The sequence below is a fragment of the Salvelinus alpinus genome, chromosome 1, assembly GCF_045679555.1.
Source record: "Salvelinus alpinus chromosome 1, SLU_Salpinus.1, whole genome shotgun sequence".
NCBI lineage: Eukaryota > Metazoa > Chordata > Actinopteri > Salmoniformes > Salmonidae > Salvelinus > Salvelinus alpinus.
This window is the reverse complement of record NC_092086.1, coordinates 2,490,228-2,509,153: the sequence shown is the minus strand read 5'-3', so window position 1 is coordinate 2,509,153 and position 18,926 is coordinate 2,490,228. Positions and strand designations below refer to the sequence as shown.

General features: G+C 50.8%; 1 protein-coding gene across 2 annotated transcripts in view; it reads left to right on the top strand.

Moving 5' to 3' along the window:
- The first annotated feature begins 15 nt into the window (after positions 1 to 15).
- LOC139568767 (equilibrative nucleoside transporter 4-like) overlaps positions 16 to 18,926 on the top strand; it is a 32,729-nt gene continuing 13,818 nt past the window's right edge. For both annotated transcript variants that reach the window (XM_071390853.1, XM_071390845.1), the window contains exons 1-5: positions 16 to 1,169; positions 6,264 to 6,395; positions 8,088 to 8,201; positions 9,666 to 9,794; positions 16,515 to 16,589. In XM_071390853.1, coding sequence (XP_071246954.1) covers positions 332 to 1,169; positions 6,264 to 6,395; positions 8,088 to 8,201; positions 9,666 to 9,794; positions 16,515 to 16,589 — 1,288 coding nt within the window. In that variant the 5' untranslated portion in view covers positions 16 to 331. The remainder of the gene's footprint in view (positions 1,170 to 6,263; positions 6,396 to 8,087; positions 8,202 to 9,665; positions 9,795 to 16,514; positions 16,590 to 18,926) is intronic.

Below are 18,926 nucleotides of genomic sequence, written 5' to 3'. Positions count from 1 at the left end.
GAGAGAGAGTGTTGTTCTGTTGTCTCCTCCTGGAGGTCTATCATGTTGTTCTGTTGTCTCCTTCTACAGATCACCATCACCCCAAAGCCTCCTGGAGGTCTATCATGTTGTTCTGTTGTCTCCTTCTACAGATCACCATCACCCAAAGCCTCCTGCCTCTCCTCTCCTCTGTTAGCTCTGTGTGTGTCTTGGAGGGAAGGTTGGGTAGCCTAGGTGTGTGTGTGTGTATGTTTGTGTCGTGGTTGTGAGTATGTTAGCTTCCGGGTGTGTGTAGCGTGTGTTTTGCAAGGAGAGTGTTAGGAGTGTGTGTGTGTGTGTGTAGTGTACCATAATGAGTGCAGCAGGAGTGGAGCGACAGAGGCCGACCCTAGCACAGACCCCTGAGGAGAGAGAGGGATGGGGCCAGGGAGGGAGAGAGGAGAGAGAGGGACGGGGTCAGAAAGGGAGAGAAGAGAGAGAGGGATGGAGTGATGCAGGAAGAGAGGAGAGAGAGGGATGGGGCCAGGGAGGGAGAGAGGAGAGAGAGGGACGGGGTCAGACAGGGAGAGAGGAGAGAGAGGGACGGGGTCAGACAGGGAGAGAGGAGAGAGAGGGACGGGGTCAGACAGGGAGAGAGGAGAGAGAGGGACGGGGCCAGACAGAGAGAGAGGAGAGAGAGGGACGGGGTCAGACAGGGAGAGAGGAGAGAGAGGGACGGGGCCAGACAGAGAGAGAGGAGAGAGAGGGACGGGGTCAGACAGGGAGAGAGGAGAGAGAGGGACGGGGTCAGACAGGGAGAGAGGAGAGAGAGGGACGGGGCCAGACAGGGAGAGAGGAGAGAGAGGGACGGGGTCAGACAGGGAGAGAGGAGAGAGAGGGACGGGGCCAGACAGGGAGAGAGGAGAGAGAGGGATGGGGCCAGGGAGGGAGAGAGGAGAGAGAGGGATGGGGCCAGGGAGGGAGAGAGGAGAGAGAGGGACGGGACCAGGGAGGGAGAGAGGAGAGAGAGGGATGGGACCAGGGAGGGAGAGACGAGAGAGAGGGACGGGGTCAGACAGGGAGTGCAGGATGGAGGGAGGGCAGGGAAAGCAGTGTTGTGCAGAGTTATAGCTTCGACTCGTACCAGCTGGAGGAAGAGGAGGGGATCAAGAGCGTGCCGGAGAGAGGGGTGCTGGCCCTGGCAGAACCAGGTGAGTCTCTCTTTGTGTGTGTGTGGTGTGTGTGTGTGTGTGGTGTGTGTGTGTGTGGAGTGTGTGTGTGGAGTGTGTGTGTGGAGTGTGTGTGTGTGGAGTGTGTGTGTGTGGTGTGTGAGTGTGTGTGTGTGGAGTGTGTGTGTATGGTGTGTGGAGTGTGTGTGTGTGGTGTGTGTGTGTGTGGAGTGTGTGTGTGTGGTGTGTGAGTGTGTGTGTGTGGAGTGTGTGTGTGTGGAGTGTGTGTGTGTGGTGTGTGTGTGTGTGGAGTGTGTGTGTGTGTGTTTAATTACACTCGTATATCCTTCAATCCAAACTGAAATCATTAGCGTACAGAATATGAATGGATAACAGCAGTCAATCAATAATGTCCTGCGGTCTGAAAGTGACGTTAATCAATAAGCAGAAATTGATTAACCGTTCAGTTTGTTTCGGCTGAGGGCCGTCCTGCCTGGTCCTGTGATTCGCTGAGGGCCGTCCTGCCTGGTCCTGTGATTCGCTGAGGGCCGTCCTGCCTGGTCCTGTGATTCGCTGAGGGCCGTCCTGCCTGGTCCTGTGATTCGCTGAGGGCCGTCCTGCCTGGTCCTGTGATTCGCTGAGGGCCGTCCTGCCCGGCACTGTGATTCGCTGAGGGCCGTCATGCCTGGCACTGTGATTCGCTGAGGGCCGTCCTGCCTGGTCCTGTGATTCGCGGAGGGCCGTCCTGCCTGGTCCTGTGATTCGCTGAGGGCCGTCCTGCCCGGCACTGTGATTCGCTGAGGGCCGTCATGCCTGGCACTGTGATTCGCTGAGGGCCGTCCTGCCTGGTCCTGTGATTCGCTGAGGGCCGTCCTGCCTGGTCCTGTGATTCGCTGAGGGCCGTCCTGCCTGGTCCTGTGATTCGCTGAGGGCCGTCCTGCCTGGTCCTGTGATTCGCTGAGAGCCGTCCTGCCTGGTCCTGTGATTCGCTGAGGGCCGTCCTGCCTGGCACTGTGATTCGCTGAGGGCCGTCCTGCCTGGCACTGTGATTCGCTGAGGGCCGTCCTGCCTGGTCCTGTGATTCGCTGAGGGCCGTCCTGCCTGGTCCTGTGATTCGCTGAGGGCCGTCCTGCCCGGCACTGTGATTCGCTGAGGGCCGTCATGCCTGGCACTGTGATTCGCTGAGGGCCGTCCTGCCTGGTCCTGTGATTCGCTGAGGGCCGTCCTGCCTGGTCCTGTGATTCGCTGAGGGCCGTCCTGCCTGGCACTGTGATTCGCTGAGGGGGTAGCCAGTCTAACTGTGTCTCAGTATAACTGGGGTGTCCTAGGGACAGGGTGTCCTAGGGACAGGGTCTGAAGGGGCCTCAGTATAACTGGGGTGTCCTAGGGACAGGGTGTCCTAGGGACAGGGTCTGAAGGTGTCTCAGTATAACTGGGGTGTCCTAGGGACAGGGTGTCCTAGGGACAGGGTCTGAAGGTGCCTCAGTATAACTGGGGTGTCCTAGGGACAGGGTCTGAAGGGGCCTCAGTATAACTGGGGTGTCCTAGGGACAGGGTGTCCTAGGGACAGGGTATCCTAGGGACAGGGTGTCCTAGGGACAGGGTCTGAAGGTGCCTCAGTATAACTGGGGTGTCCTAGGGACAGGGTCTGAAGGTGCCTCAGTCTAACTGGGGTGTCCTAGGGACAGGGTCTGAAGGGGCCTCAGTATAACTGGGGTGTCCTAGGGACAGGGTGTCCTAGGGACAGGGTCTGAAGGGCCTCAGTATAACTGGGGTGTCCTAGGGACAGGGTGTCCTAGGGACAGGGTCTGAAGGGCCTCAGTATAACTGGGGTGTCCTAGGGACAGGGTCTGAAGGGCTTCAGTATAACTGGGGTGTCCTAGGGACAGGGTGTCCTAGGGACAGGGTCTGAAGGGGCCTCAGTATAACTGGGGTGTCCTAGGGACAGGGTGTCCTAGGGACAGGGTCTGAAGGTGTCTCAGTATAACTGGGGTGTCCTAGGGACAGGGTGTCCTAGGGACAGGGTCTGAAGGGCCTCAGTCTAACTGGGGTGTCCTAGGGACAGGGTGTCCTAGGGACAGGGTCTGAAGGGGCCTCAGTATAACTGGGGTGTCCTAGGGACAGGGTGTCCTAGGGACAGGGTATCCTAGGGACAGGGTGTCCTAGGGACAGGGTCTGAAGGTGTCTCAGTATAACTGGGGTGTCCTAGGGACAGGGTGTCCTAGGGACAGGGTCTGAAGGTGCCTCAGTATAACTGGGGTGTCCTAGGGACAGGGTCTGAAGGTGCCTCAGTCTAACTGGGGTGTCCTAGGGACAGGGTCTCAAGGGGCCTCAGTATAACTGGGGTGTCCTAGGGACAGGGTGGCCTAGGGACAGGGTATCCTAGGGACAGGGTGTCCTAGGGACAGGGTCTGAAGGTGCCTCAGTATAACTGGGGTGTCCTAGGGACAGGGTCTGAAGGTGCCTCAGTCTAACTGGGGTGTCCTAGGGACAGGGTCTGAAGGGGCCTCAGTATAACTGGGGTGTCCTAGGGACAGGGTGTCCTAGGGACAGGGTATCCTAGGGACAGGGTGTCCTAGGGACAGGGTCTGAAGGTGCCTCAGTATAACTGGGGTGTCCTAGGGACAGGGTCTGAAGGTGCCTCAGTCTAACTGGGGTGTCCTAGGGACAGGGTCTGAAGGGGCCTCAGTATAACTGGGGTGTCCTAGGGACAGGGTGTCCTAGGGACAGGGTCTGAAGGGCCTCAGTATAACTGGGGTGTCCTAGGGACAGGGTGTCCTAGGGACAGGGTCTGAAGGGCCTCAGTATAACTGGGGTGTCCTAGGGACAGGGTGTCCTAGGGACAGGGTCTGAAGGTGCCTCAGTATAACTGGGGTGTCCTAGGGACAGGGTCTGAAGGGGCCTCAGTATAACTGGGGTGTCCTAGGGACAGGGTGTCCTAGGGACAGGGTATCCTAGGGACAGGGTGTCCTAGGGACAGGGTCTGAAGGTGCCTCAGTATAACTGGGGTGTCCTAGGGACAGGGTCTGAAGGTGCCTCAGTCTAACTGGGGTGTCCTAGGGACAGGGTCTGAAGGGGCCTCAGTATAACTGGGGTGTCCTAGGGACAGGGTGTCCTAGGGACAGGGTCTGAAGGGCCTCAGTATAACTGGGGTGTCCTAGGGACAGGGTGTCCTAGGGACAGGGTCTGAAGGGCCTCAGTATAACTGGGGTGTCCTAGGGACAGGGTCTGAAGGGCTTCAGTATAACTGGGGTGTCCTAGGGACAGGGTGTCCTAGGGACAGGGTCTGAAGGGGCCTCAGTATAACTGGGGTGTCCTAGGGACAGGGTGTCCTAGGGACAGGGTCTGAAGGTGTCTCAGTATAACTGGGGTGTCCTAGGGACAGGGTGTCCTAGGGACAGGGTCTGAAGGGCCTCAGTCTAACTGGGGTGTCCTAGGGACAGGGTGTCCTAGGGACAGGGTCTGAAGGGGCCTCAGTATAACTGGGGTGTCCTAGGGACAGGGTGTCCTAGGGACAGGGTATCCTAGGGACAGGGTGTCCTAGGGACAGGGTCTGAAGGTGTCTCAGTATAACTGGGGTGTCCTAGGGACAGGGTGTCCTAGGGACAGGGTCTGAAGGTGCCTCAGTATAACTGGGGTGTCCTAGGGACAGGGTCTGAAGGTGCCTCAGTCTAACTGGGGTGTCCTAGGGACAGGGTCTCAAGGGGCCTCAGTATAACTGGGGTGTCCTAGGGACAGGGTGTCCTAGGGACAGGGTATCCTAGGGACAGGGTGTCCTAGGGACAGGGTCTGAAGGTGCCTCAGTATAACTGGGGTGTCCTAGGGACAGGGTCTGAAGGTGCCTCAGTCTAACTGGGGTGTCCTAGGGACAGGGTCTGAAGGGGCCTCAGTATAACTGGGGTGTCCTAGGGACAGGGTGTCCTAGGGACAGGGTCTGAAGGGCCTCAGTATAACTGGGGTGTCCTAGGGACAGGGTGTCCTAGGGACAGGGTCAGAAGGGCCTCAGTATAACTGGGGTGTCCTAGGGACAGGGTCTGAAGGGCTTCAGTATAACTGGGGTGTCCTAGGGACAGGGTGTCCTAGGGACAGGGTCTGAAGGGGCCTCAGTATAACTGGGGTGTCCTAGGGACAGGGTGTCCTAGGGACAGGGTCTGAAGGTGTCTCAGTATAACTGGGGTGTCCTAGGGACAGGGTGTCCTAGGGACAGGGTCTGAAGGGCCTCAGTCTAACTGGGGTGTCCTAGGGACAGGGTGTCCTAGGGACAGGGTCTGAAGGGGCCTCAGTATAACTGGGGTGTCCTAGGGACAGGGTGTCCTAGGGACAGGGTATCCTAGGGACAGGGTGTCCTAGGGACAGGGTCTGAAGGTGCCTCAGTATAACTGGGGTGTCCTAGGGACAGGGTCTGAAGGTGCCTCAGTCTAACTGGGGTGTCCTAGGGACAGGGTCTGAAGGGGCCTCAGTATAACTGGGGTGTCCTAGGGACAGGGTGTCCTAGGGACAGGGTCTGAAGGGCCTCAGTATAACTGGGGTGTCCTAGGGACAGGGTGTCCTAGGGACAGGGTCTGAAGGGCCTCAGTATAACTGGGGTGTCCTAGGGACAGGGTCTGAAGGGCTTCAGTATAACTGGGGTGTCCTAGGGACAGGGTGTCCTAGGGACAGGGTCTGAAGGGGCCTCAGTATAACTGGGGTGTCCTAGGGACAGGGTGTCCTAGGGACAGGGTCTGAAGGTGTCTCAGTATAACTGGGGTGTCCTAGGGACAGGGTGTCCTAGGGACAGGGTCTGAAGGGCCTCAGTCTAACTGGGGTGTCCTAGGGACAGGGTGTCCTAGGGACAGGGTCTGAAGGGCCTCAGTATAACTGGGGTGTCCTAGGGACAGGGTGTCCTAGGGACAGGGTCTGAAGGTGTCTCAGTATAACTGGGTTGTGTTATAATCTATTTTGCTCTCTCTTCCCCTCTCTCTCTCCCATCTTCCTCTCTCTCTCCCCCCTCTTCCTCTCTCTCTCCCCCCTCTTCCCCTCTCTCTCCCCCCTCTTCCCCTCTCTCTCCCCCCTCTTCCTCTCTCTCCCCCCTCTTCCTCTCTCTCTCCCCCATCTTCCCCTCTCTCTCCCCCATCTTCCCCTCTTTCTCCCCGCCAGCCTTTGAGGAGCCAGTCCCTGATGACCGTTACCATGGTATCTACTTTGCAATGCTATTGGCCGGCGTGGGCTTCCTGCTTCCCTACAATAGCTTCATCACCGACGTGGACTACCTTCACCACAAGTTCCAGGGTAACACACACACACACACACACACACACAGACACAGACACACACACACACACACACACACACACACACACACACACACACACACACACACACACACACACACACACACACACACAGTATTGTAGTGACCCTGCTGTGTTATAATGCTGTTGTAGAGACAGCGGTCTGGACCACCAGACGACCCCAGTGTTATAATGCTGTTGTAGAGACAGCAGTCTGGACCACCAGACGACCCCAGTGTTATAATGCTGTTGTAGAGACAGCAGTCTGGACCACCAGACGACCCCAGTGTTATAATGCTGTTGTAGAGACAGCAGTCTGGACCACCAGACCACCCCAGTGTTATAATGCTGTTGTAGAGACAGCAGTCTGGACCACCAGACGACCCCAGTGTTATAATGCTGTTGTAGAGTCAGCAGTCTGGACCACCAGACCCCAGTGTTATAATGCTGTTGTAGAGACAGCAGTCTGGACCACCAGACCACCCCAGTGTTATAATGCTGTTGTAGAGACAGCAGTCTGGACCACCAGACCCCAGTGTTATAATGCTGTTGTAGAGACAGCAGTCTGGACCACCAGACCACCCCAGTGTTATAATGCTGTTGTAGAGACAGCAGTCTGGACCACCAGACCACCCCAGTGTTATAATGCTGTTGTAGAGACAGCAGTCTGGACCACCAGACGACCCCAGTGTTATAATGCTGTTGTAGAGACAGCAGTCTGGACCACCAGACGACCCCAGTGTTATAATGCTGTTGTAGAGACAGCAGTCTGGACCACCAGACGACCCCAGTGTTATAATGCTGTTGTAGAGACAGCAGTCTGGACCACCAGACGACCCCAGTGTTATAATGCTGTTGTAGAGACAGCAGTCTGGACCACCAGACCACCCCAGTGTTATAATGCTGTTGTAGAGTCAGCAGTCTGGACCACCAGACGACCCTAGTGTTATAATGCTGTTGTAGAGACAGCAGTCTGGACCACCAGACCACCCCAGTGTTATAATGCTGTTGTAGAGACAGCAGTCTGGACCACCAGACCACCCCAGTGTTATAATGCTGTTGTAGAGACAGCAGTCTGGACCACCAGACCACCCCAGTGTTATAATGCTGTTGTAGAGACAGCAGTCTGGACCACCAGACCACCCCAGTGTTATAATGCTGTTGTAGAGACAGCGGTCTGGACCACCAGACCACCCCAGTGTTATAATGCTGTTGTAGAGACAGCAGTCTGGACCACCAGACCACCCCAGTGTTATAATGCTGTTGTAGAGACAGCGGTCTGGACCACCAGACCACCCCAGTGTTATAATGCTGTTGTAGAGACAGCAGTCTGGACCACCAGACCACCCCAGTGTTATAATGCTGTTGTAGAGACAGCGGTCTGGACCACCAGACCACCCCAGTGTTATAATGCTGTTGTAGAGACAGCAGTCTGGACCACCAGACCACCCCAGTGTTATAATGCTGTTGTAGAGACAGCAGTCTGGACCACCAGACCACCCCAGTGTTATAATGCTGTTGTAGAGACAGCAGTCTGGACCACCAGACCACCCCAGTGTTATAATGCTGTTGTAGAGACAGCAGTCTGGACCACCAGACCACCCCAGTGTTATAATGCTGTTGTAGAGACAGCAGTCTGGAATGAGTAATGTACTTTTCTCTTGCTTTCTCTCTCTCTCTGTGTGTGTAGGATCCTCCATAGTATTTGATATGAGTCTGGTGTATATCGTGGTGGCTCTGGTCGCTGTCATACTAACCAACATCCTGGTGGAGAGAATCAGTCTACACACACGAATCACCGTGGGTGAGTTACCTGTTATTACCACAAAGTAAACCAACCCTCCTCCTCCCCCACCAGGTTACCTGTTATTACCACAAAGTAAACCAACCCTCCTCCACCAGGTTACCTGTTATTACCACAAAGTAAATCAACCCTCCTCCTCCCCCACCAGGTTGCCTGTTATTACCACAAAGTAAACCAACCCTACTCCTCCCCCACCAGGTTACCTGTTATTACCACAAAGTAAACCAACCCTCCTCCTCCACCAGGTTACCTGTTATTACCACAAAGTAAACCACCCTCCTCCTCCACCAGGTTACCTGTTATTACCACAAAGTAAACCAACCCTCCTCCCCCACCAGGTTACCTGTTATTTCCACAAAGTAAACCAACCCTCCTCCTCCCCCACCAGGTTGCCTGTTATTACCACAAAGTAAACCAACCTTCCTCCCCCACCAGGTTACCTGTTATTACCACAAAGTAAACCAACCCTCCTCCTCCCCCACCAGGTTACCTGCTATTACCATAAAGTAAACCAACGCTCCTCCTCCCCCACCAGGTTACCTGTTATTACCACAAAGTAAACTAACCCTCCTCCTCCCCACCAGGTGACCTGTTATTACCACAAAGTAAACCAACCATCCTCCCCCACTAGGTTACCTGTTATTACCACAAAGTAAACCAACCCTCCTCCCCCACCAGGTTACCTGTTATTACCACAAAGTAAACCAACCCTCCTCCTCCCCCACCATGTTACCTGTTATTACCACAAAGTAAACCAACCCTCCTCCTCCCCCACCAGGTGACCTCTTATTACCACAAAGTAAACCAACCCTCCTCTCCCACCAGGTTACCTGTTATTACCACAATGTAAACCAACCCTCCTCCTCCCCCACCAGGTTACCTGTTGTTACCACAAAGTAAACCAACCCTCCTCCTCTCCCACCAGGTTACCTGTTATTACCACAAAGTAAACCAACCCTCCTCCTCCCCCACCAGGTTACCTGTTATTACCACAAAGTAAACCAACCCTCCTCCTCTCCCACCAGGTTACCTGTTATTACCACAAAGTAAACCAACCCTCCTCCTCCCCCACCAGGTTACCTGTTATTACCACAAAGTAAACCAACCCTCCTCTCCCACCAGGTCACCTGTTATTACCACAAAGTAAACCAACCCTCCTCTCCCCCACCAGGTTACCTGTTATTACCACAAAGTAAACCAACCCTCCTCCTCCCCCACCAGGTTACCTGTTATAACCACAAAGTAAACTAACCCTCCTCTCCCCCACCAGGTTACCTGTTATTACCACAAAGTAAACCAACCCTCCTCCTCCCCCACCAGGTTACCTGTTATTACCACAAAGTAAACCAACACTCCTCTCCCTCCAGGTTACCTTTTATTACCACAAAGTAAACCAACCCTCCTCCTCCCCCACCAGGTTACCTGTTATTACCACAAAGTAAACCAACCCTTCTCTCCCACCAGGTTACCTGTTTGCTCTGGGTCCGCTGGTGTTCGTCAGCGTGTTTGATGTGTGGTTGGAATCCTTCACCACCAGACAGGCTTACATCGTCAACCTCTTCTCTGTTGGGGTGGTCGCCTTCGGATGTACAGGTACCACCCAAACACCCTTCCCTTCCCCCGTCCGTTGCCTTCCCCTCTCTGGAAATATTTTAATTGACGATGTACTTTGTGATATGATAATAAGGTAGTCAGTACTAGTGACTACCGATTTATTTAACCTCAGTTTAGTCAACTGAACGATACATGTGACATCCTGGTTATTTAACTTCCTGCTCTCTGTCTCTGTCTTAAGTCGTTTTCACACTGCACCTTAGCTAAGGAGGCTCTTATAGCCCTGGGAGAAGGAGGCTCTTATAGCCCTGGGAGAAGGAGGCTCTTATAGCCCTGGGAGAAGGAGGCTCTTATAGCCCTGGGAGAAGGAGGCTCTTATAGCCCTGGGAGAAGGAGGCTCTGAGCCCTGGGAGAAGGAGGCTCTTATAGCCCTGGGCGAAGGAGGCTCTGAGCCCTGGGATAAGGAGGCTCTTAGCCCTGGGAGAAGGAGGCTCTTAGCCCTGGGAGAAGGAGGCTCTTAGCCCTGGGAGAAGGAGGCTCTTATAGTCCTGGGAGAAGGAGGCTCTGAGCCCTGGGAGAAGGAGACTCTTATAGCCCTGGGCGAAGGAGGCTCTTATAGCCCTGGGAGAAGGAGGCTCTTATAGCCCTGGGAGAAGGAGGCTCTTATAGCCCTGGGAGAAGGAGGCTCTTATAGCCCTGGGAGAAGGAGGCTCTTATAGCCCTGGGAGAAGGAGGCTCTTATAGCCCTGGGAGAAGGAGGCTCTTATAGCCCTGGGAGAAGGAGGCTCTTATAGCCCTGGGAGAAGGAGGCTCTTATAGCCCTGGGAGAAGGAGGCTCTTATAGCCCTGGGAGAAGGAGGCTCTTATAGCCCTGGGAGAAGGAGGCTCTTATAGCCCTGGGAGAAGGAGGCTCTTATAGCCCTGGGAGAAGGAGGCTCTTATAGCCCTGGGAGAAGGAGGCTCTTATAGCCCTGGGAGAAGGAGGCTCTTAGCCCTGGGAGAAGGAGGCTCTTATAGCCCTGGGAGAAGGAGGCTCTTATAGCCCTGGGCGAAGGAGGCTCTGAGCCCTGGGAGAAGGAGGCTCTTAGCCCTGGGAGAAGGAGGCTCTTAGCCCTGGGAGAAGGAGGCTCTTAGCCCTGGGAGAAGGAGGCTCTTAGCCCTGGGATAAGGAGGCTCTTAGCCCTGGGAGAAGGAGGCTCTTAGCCCTGGGAGAAGGAGGCTCTTAGCCCTGGGAGAAGGAGGCTCTTAGCCCTGGGAGAAGGAGGCTCTTAGCCCTGGGCAAAGGAGGCTCTGAGCCCTGGGCGAAGGAGGCTCTTATAGCCCTGGGAGAAGGAGGCTCTTATAGCCCTGGGCGAAGGAGGCTCTTAGCCCTGGGAGAAGGAGGCTCTTATAGCCCTGGGAGAAGGAGGCTCTTATAGCCCTGGGAGAAGGAGGCTCTGAGCCCTGGGATAAGGAGGCTCTTAGCCATGGGAGAAGGAGACTATTATAGCCCTGGGAAAAGGAGACTCTTATAGCCCTGGGCGAAGGAGGCTATTATAGCCCTGGGAGAAGGAGGCTCTTATAGCCCTGGGAGAAGGAGGCTCTTATAGCCCTGGGAGAAGGAGGCTCTTATAGCCCTGGGAGAAGGAGGCTCTTATAGCCCTGGGAGAAGGAGGCTCTTATAGCCCTGGGAGAAGGAGGCTCTTATAGCCCTGGGAGAAGGAGGCTCTTAGCCCTGGGAGAAGGAGGCTCTTATAGCCCTGGGAGAAGGAGGCTCTTATAGCCCTGGGAGAAGGAGGCTCTTATAGTCCTGGGCGAAGGAGGCTCTGAGCCCTGGGAGAAGGAGGCTCTTAGCCCTGGGCTAAGGAGGCTCTTATAGCCCTGGGAGAAGGAGGCTCTTATAGCCCTGGGAGAAGGAGGCTCTTATAGTCCTGGGCGAAGGAGGCTCTGAGCCCTGGGAGAAGGAGGCTCTTAGCCCTGGGAGAAGGAGGCTCTTAGCCCTGGGAGAAGGAGGCTCTTAGCCCTGGGAGAAGGAGGCTCTTAGCCCTGGGATAAGGAGGCTCTTAGCCCTGGGAGAAGGAGGCTCTTAGCCCTGGGAGAAGGAGGCTCTTAGCCCTGGGAGAAGGAGGCTCTTAGCCCTGGGAGAAGGAGGCTCTTAGCCCTGGGCAAAGGAGGCTCTTATAGCCCTGGGAGAAGGAGGCTCTTATAGCCCTGGGAGAAGGAGGCTCTTATAGTCCTGGGCGAAGGAGGCTCTGAGCCCTGGGAGAAGGAGGCTCTTAGCCCTGGGAGAAGGAGGCTCTTAGCCCTGGGAGAAGGAGGCTCTTAGCCCTGGGAGAAGGAGGCTCTTATAGTCCTGGGAGAAGGAGGCTCTGAGCCCTGGGAGAAGGAGACTCTTATAGCCCTGGGCGAAGGAGGCTCTTATAGCCCTGGGAGAAGGAGGCTCTTATAGCCCTGGGAGAAGGAGGCTCTTATAGCCCTGGGAGAAGGAGGCTCTTATAGCCCTGGGAGAAGGAGGCTCTTATAGCCCTGGGAGAAGGAGGCTCTTATAGCCCTGGGAGAAGGAGGCTCTTATAGCCCTGGGAGAAGGAGGCTCTTATAGCCCTGGGAGAAGGAGGCTCTTATAGCCCTGGGAGAAGGAGGCTCTTATAGCCCTGGGAGAAGGAGGCTCTTATAGCCCTGGGAGAAGGAGGCTCTTATAGCCCTGGGAGAAGGAGGCTCTTATAGCCCTGGGAGAAGGAGGCTCTTATAGCCCTGGGAGAAGGAGGCTCTTAGCCCTGGGAGAAGGAGGCTCTTATAGCCCTGGGAGAAGGAGGCTCTTATAGCCCTGGGAGAAGGAGGCTCTTATAGTCCTGGGCGAAGGAGGCTCTGAGCCCTGGGAGAAGGAGGCTCTTAGCCCTGGGCTAAGGAGGCTCTTATAGCCCTGGGAGAAGGAGGCTCTTATAGCCCTGGGAGAAGGAGGCTCTTATAGTCCTGGGCGAAGGAGGCTCTGAGCCCTGGGAGAAGGAGGCTCTTAGCCCTGGGAGAAGGAGGCTCTTAGCCCTGGGAGAAGGAGGCTCTTAGCCCTGGGAGAAGGAGGCTCTTAGCCCTGGGATAAGGAGGCTCTTAGCCCTGGGAGAAGGAGGCTCTTAGCCCTGGGAGAAGGAGGCTCTTAGCCCTGGGAGAAGGAGGCTCTTAGCCCTGGGAGAAGGAGGCTCTTAGCCCTGGGCAAAGGAGGCTCTGAGCCCTGGGCGAAGGAGGCTCTTATAGCCCTGGGAGAAGGAGGCTCTTATAGCCCTGGGCGAAGGAGGCTCTTAGCCCTGGGAGAAGGAGGCTCTTATAGCCCTGGGAGAAGGAGGCTCTTATAGCCCTGGGAGAAGGAGGCTCTGAGCCCTGGGATAAGGAGGCTCTTAGCCATGGGAGAAGGAGACTATTATAGCCCTGGGAAAAGGAGACTCTTATAGCCCTGGGCGAAGGAGGCTATTATAGCCCTGGGAGAAGGAGGCTCTTATAGCCCTGGGAGAAGGAGGCTCTTATAGCCCTGGGAGAAGGAGGCTCTTATAGCCCTGGGAGAAGGAGGCTCTTATAGCCCTGGGAGAAGGAGGCTCTTATAGCCCTGGGAGAAGGAGGCTCTTATAGCCCTGGGAGAAGGAGGCTCTTAGCCCTGGGAGAAGGAGGCTCTTATAGCCCTGGGAGAAGGAGGCTCTTATAGCCCTGGGAGAAGGAGGCTCTTATAGTCCTGGGCGAAGGAGGCTCTGAGCCCTGGGAGAAGGAGGCTCTTAGCCCTGGGCTAAGGAGGCTCTTATAGCCCTGGGAGAAGGAGGCTCTTATAGCCCTGGGAGAAGGAGGCTCTTATAGTCCTGGGCGAAGGAGGCTCTGAGCCCTGGGAGAAGGAGGCTCTTAGCCCTGGGAGAAGGAGGCTCTTAGCCCTGGGAGAAGGAGGCTCTTAGCCCTGGGAGAAGGAGGCTCTTAGCCCTGGGATAAGGAGGCTCTTAGCCCTGGGAGAAGGAGGCTCTTAGCCCTGGGAGAAGGAGGCTCTTAGCCCTGGGAGAAGGAGGCTCTTAGCCCTGGGAGAAGGAGGCTCTTAGCCCTGGGCAAAGGAGGCTCTGAGCCCTGGGCGAAGGAGGCTCTTATAGCCCTGGGAGAAGGAGGCTCTTATAGCCCTGGGCGAAGGAGGCTCTTAGCCCTGGGAGAAGGAGGCTCTTATAGCCCTGGGAGAAGGAGGCTCTTATAGCCCTGGGAGAAGGAGGCTCTGAGCCCTGGGATAAGGAGGCTCTTAGCCATGGGAGAAGGAGACTATTATAGCCCTGGGAAAAGGAGACTCTTATAGCCCTGGGCGAAGGAGGCTCTTATAGCCCTGGGAGAAGGAGACTATTATAGCCCTGGGAAAAGGAGGCTCTTATAGCCCTGGGAGAAGGAGACTCTTATAGCCCTGGGAGAAGGAGGATCTTAGCCCTGGGAGAAGGAGGCTCTTATAGTCCTGGGAGAAGGAGGCTCTGAGCCCTGGGATAAGGAGGCTCTTATAGCCCTGGGAGAAGGAGGCTCTTATAGCCCTGGGAGAAGGAGGCTCTTAGCCCTGGGCAAAGGAGGCTCTGAGCCCTGGGCGAAGGAGGCTCTTATAGCCCTGGGAGAAGGAGGCTCTTATAGCCCTGGGCGAAGGAGGCTCTTAGCCCTGGGAGAAGGAGGCTCTTATAGCCCTGGGAGAAGGAGGCTCTTATAGCCCTGGGAGAAGGAGGCTCTGAGCCCTGGGATAAGGAGGCTCTTAGCCATGGGAGAAGGAGACTATTATAGCCCTGGGAAAAGGAGACTCTTATAGCCCTGGGCGAAGGAGGCTCTTATAGCCCTGGGAGAAGGAGACTATTATAGCCCTGGGAAAAGGAGGCTCTTATAGCCCTGGGAGAAGGAGACTCTTATAGCCCTGGGAGAAGGAGGCTCTTAGTCATGGGAGAAGGAGGCTCTTAGCCCTGGGAGAAGGAGGATCTTAGCCCTGGGAGAAGGAGGCTCTTATAGTCCTGGGAGAAGGAGGCTCTTATAGCCCTGGGAGAAGGAGGCTCTTATAGCCCTGGGAGAAGGAGGCTCTGAGCCCTGGGATAAGGAGGCTCTTAGCCATGGGAGAAGGAGACTATTATAGCCCTGGGAAAAGGAGACTCTTATAGCCCTGGGCGAAGGAGGCTCTTATAGCCCTGGGAGAAGGAGACTATTATAGCCCTGGGAAAAGGAGGCTCTTATAGCCCTGGGAGAAGGAGACTCTTATAGCCCTGGGAAAAGGAGGCTCTTAGTCATGGGAGAAGGAGGCTCTTAGCCCTGGGAGAAGGAGGATCTTAGCCCTGGGAGAAGGAGGCTCTTATAGTCCTGGGAGAAGGAGGCTCTGAGCCCTGGGATAAGGAGGCTCTTATAGCCCTGGGAGAAGGAGGCTCTTATAGCCCTGGGATAAGGAGGCTCTTATAGCCCTGGGAGAAGGAGGCTCTTATAGCCCTGGGTGAAGGAGGCTCTTATAGCCCTGGGCGAAGGAGGCTCTTATAGCCCTGGGCGAAGGAGGCTCTTATAGCCCTGGGCTAGTTGGCCCTGCTCCAGAGCAGGGTTAGCACCGACTTTGAGGGGGGGAATCGCATATAATTTTCACTGTGCAATCACAAAAGCTGCATTTTCACTTAATTTGCATATGCCTGTGCTGCGTTCTGCACGCTATTTTAATAAGGACAATTTATACTATTTCATCCTTCCGAAAAACCTTCCGGAAAAAAAAGAAACGAAATCAGTGCCAAAAACTTTGGCTGCCACGGCTAACAAAAACGGTTGCTATGGCTAACAAAAACGGTTGCCATGCAAGCTCGCTAACGTCTTCTCGCTCAGCTAACCAACTGAAGCCACAAACTCTCACAGCTGAAAAGGGCAACAAACGTTTCACATCTTAATCTGTTTTCATAGCTTCTCTATTGACGTCTCATTTCAATCCATTATAATAATAATTCGTCCATGATTTTGCCTCTGGGTCAGAAAGGTTTACGTCTCGTCGGTGCACAGAATTCTCTGTAGGGGGGGGGGAGGGCATTTTCAAAGGTGATAAACATTGTTTTCTGCGGTCTGACAAGGCAGACAGCAAGGTTTATACAAACCATCACTGTTGGAAATCAAATGCTTGGCTAGAAGCAAGAGCAGATAATGCGTTTTAAAAAAAAGCCTTATTGCTTATATCATTGGTCCCTTGGCAGAGATAGAATGTTGGTCGAATGTGTGTTTGTCCGCCCAGGGCTTTAGAATACCGGTGTGAATCCTTATCCCAGGGCTTTAGAATACCGGTGTGAATCCTTATCCCAGGGCTTTAGAATACCGGTGTGAATCCTTAGCCCCAGGGCTTTAGAATACCAGTGTGAATCCTTAGCCCAGGGCTTTAGAATACCGGTGTGAATCCTTATCCCAGGGCTTTAGAATACCGGTGTGAATCCTTAGCCCCAGGGCTTTAGAATACCAGTGTGAATCCTTATCCCAGGGCTTTAGAATACCAGTATGAATCCTTAGCCCAGGGCTTTAGAGTACCAGTATGAATCCTTAGCCCAGGGCTTTAGAATACCAGTGTGAATCCTTAGCCCCAGGGCTTTAGAATACCGGTGTGAATCCTTAGCCCAGGGCTTTAGAATACCGGTGTGAATCCTTATCCCAGGGCTTTAGAATACCGGTGTGAATCCTTATCCCAGGGCTTTAGAATACCGGTGTGAATCCTTAGCCCAGGGCTAAAGTTTATCCCAGGGCTACGAACAATGCAGTGTGAAAAGGCCTTTTGTGTTTGCGTTTGTCCTCCCTCAGTGCAGCAGTCCAGTTTCTATGGTTACATGGGGATGCTGCCCAAGAGATACACACAGGGGGTGATGACTGGAGAAAGTAAGAGCTGTCATCTTCATTATATTACTGTATATTCTATACATCTTCATTATATTACTGTATATTCTAGACATCTTCGTTATATTACTGTATATTCTAGACATCTTCATTGTATTACTGTATATTCTATACATCTTCATTATATTACTGTATATTCTATGCACCTTCATTATATTACTGTATATTCTATACATCTTCATTATATTACTGTATATTCTATACATCTTCATTATATTACTGTATATTCTATACATCTTCATTATATTACTGTATATTCTATACATCTTCATTATATTACTGTATATTCTATACATCTTCATTATATTACTGTATATTCTATACATCTTCATTATATTACTGTATATTCTATACATCTTCATTATATTACTGTATATTCTATGCATCTTCATTATATTACTGTATATTCTATACATCTTCATTATATTACTGTATATTCTATACATCTTCATTATATTACTGTATATTCTATACATCTTCATTATATTACTGTATATTCTATACATCTTTATTATATTACTGTATATTCTATACATCTTCATTATATTACTGTATATTCTATACATCTTCATTATATTACTGTATATTCTATACATCTTCATTATATTACTGTATATTCTATACATCTTCATTATATTACTGTATATTCTATACATCTTCGTTATATTACTGTATATTCTATACATCTTCATTATATTACTGTATATTCTATACATCTTCATTATATTACATACATCTTCGTTATATTACTGTATATTCTATACATCTTCGTTATATTACTGTATATTCTATACATCTTCATTATATTACTGTATATTCTATACATCTTCATTATATTACTGTATATTCTATGCATCTTCATTATATTACTGTATATTCTATACATCTTCATTATATTACTGTATATTCTATACATCTTCATTATATTACTGTATATTCTATACATCTTTATTATATTACTGTATATTCTATACATCTTCATTATATTACTGTATATTCTATACATCTTCATTATATTACTGTATATTCTATACATCTTCATTATATTACTGTATATTCTATACATCTTCATTATATTACTGTATATTCTATACATCTTCATTATATTACTGTATATTCTATACATCTTCATTATATTACTGTATATTCTATACATCTTCATTATATTACTGTATATTCTATACATCTTCATTATATTACATACATCTTCGTTATATTACTGTATATTCTATACATCTTCATTATATTACTGTATATTCTATGCATCTTCATTATATTACTGTATATTCTATACATCTTCATTATATTACTGTATATTCTATGCATCTTCATTATATTACTGTATATTCTATACATCTTCGTTATATTACTGTATATTCTATACATCTTCATTATATTACTGTATATTCTATACATCTTCATTATATTACTGTATATTCTATGCATCTTCATTATATTACTGTATATTCTATACATCTTCATTATATTACTGTATATTCTATACACCTTCATTATATTACTGTATATTCTATGCATCTTCATTATATTACTGTATATTCTATGCATCTTCATTATATTACTGTATATTCTATACATCTTCATTATATTACTGTATATTCTATACATCTTCATTATATTACTGTATATTCTATACATCTTCATTATATTACTGTATATTCTATACATCTTCATTATATTACTGTATATTCTATACATCTTCGTTATATTACTGTATATTCTATACATCTTCATTATATTACTGTATATTCTATACATCTTCATTATATTACATACATCTTCGTTATATTACTGTATATTCTATACATCTTCATTATATTACTCTATATTCTATGCATCTTCATTATATTACTGTATATTTTATACATATTCATTATATTACATACATCTTCGTTATATTACTGTATATTCTATACATCTTCATTATATTACAAACATCTTCGTTATATTACTGTATATTCTATACATCTTCATTATATTACTCTATATTCTATACATCTTCATTATATTACTCTATATTCTATACATCTTCATTATATTACTGTATATTCTGTACATCTTCATTATATTACTGTATATTCCATACATCTTCATTATATTACATACATCTTCGTTATATTACTGTATATTCTATACATCTTCATTATATTACTGTATATTCTATACATCTTCATTATATTACATACATCTTCGTTATATTACTGTATATTCTATACGTCTTCGTTATATTACTGTATATTCTATACATCTTCATTATATTACTCTATATTCTATACATCTTCATTATATTACTGTATATTC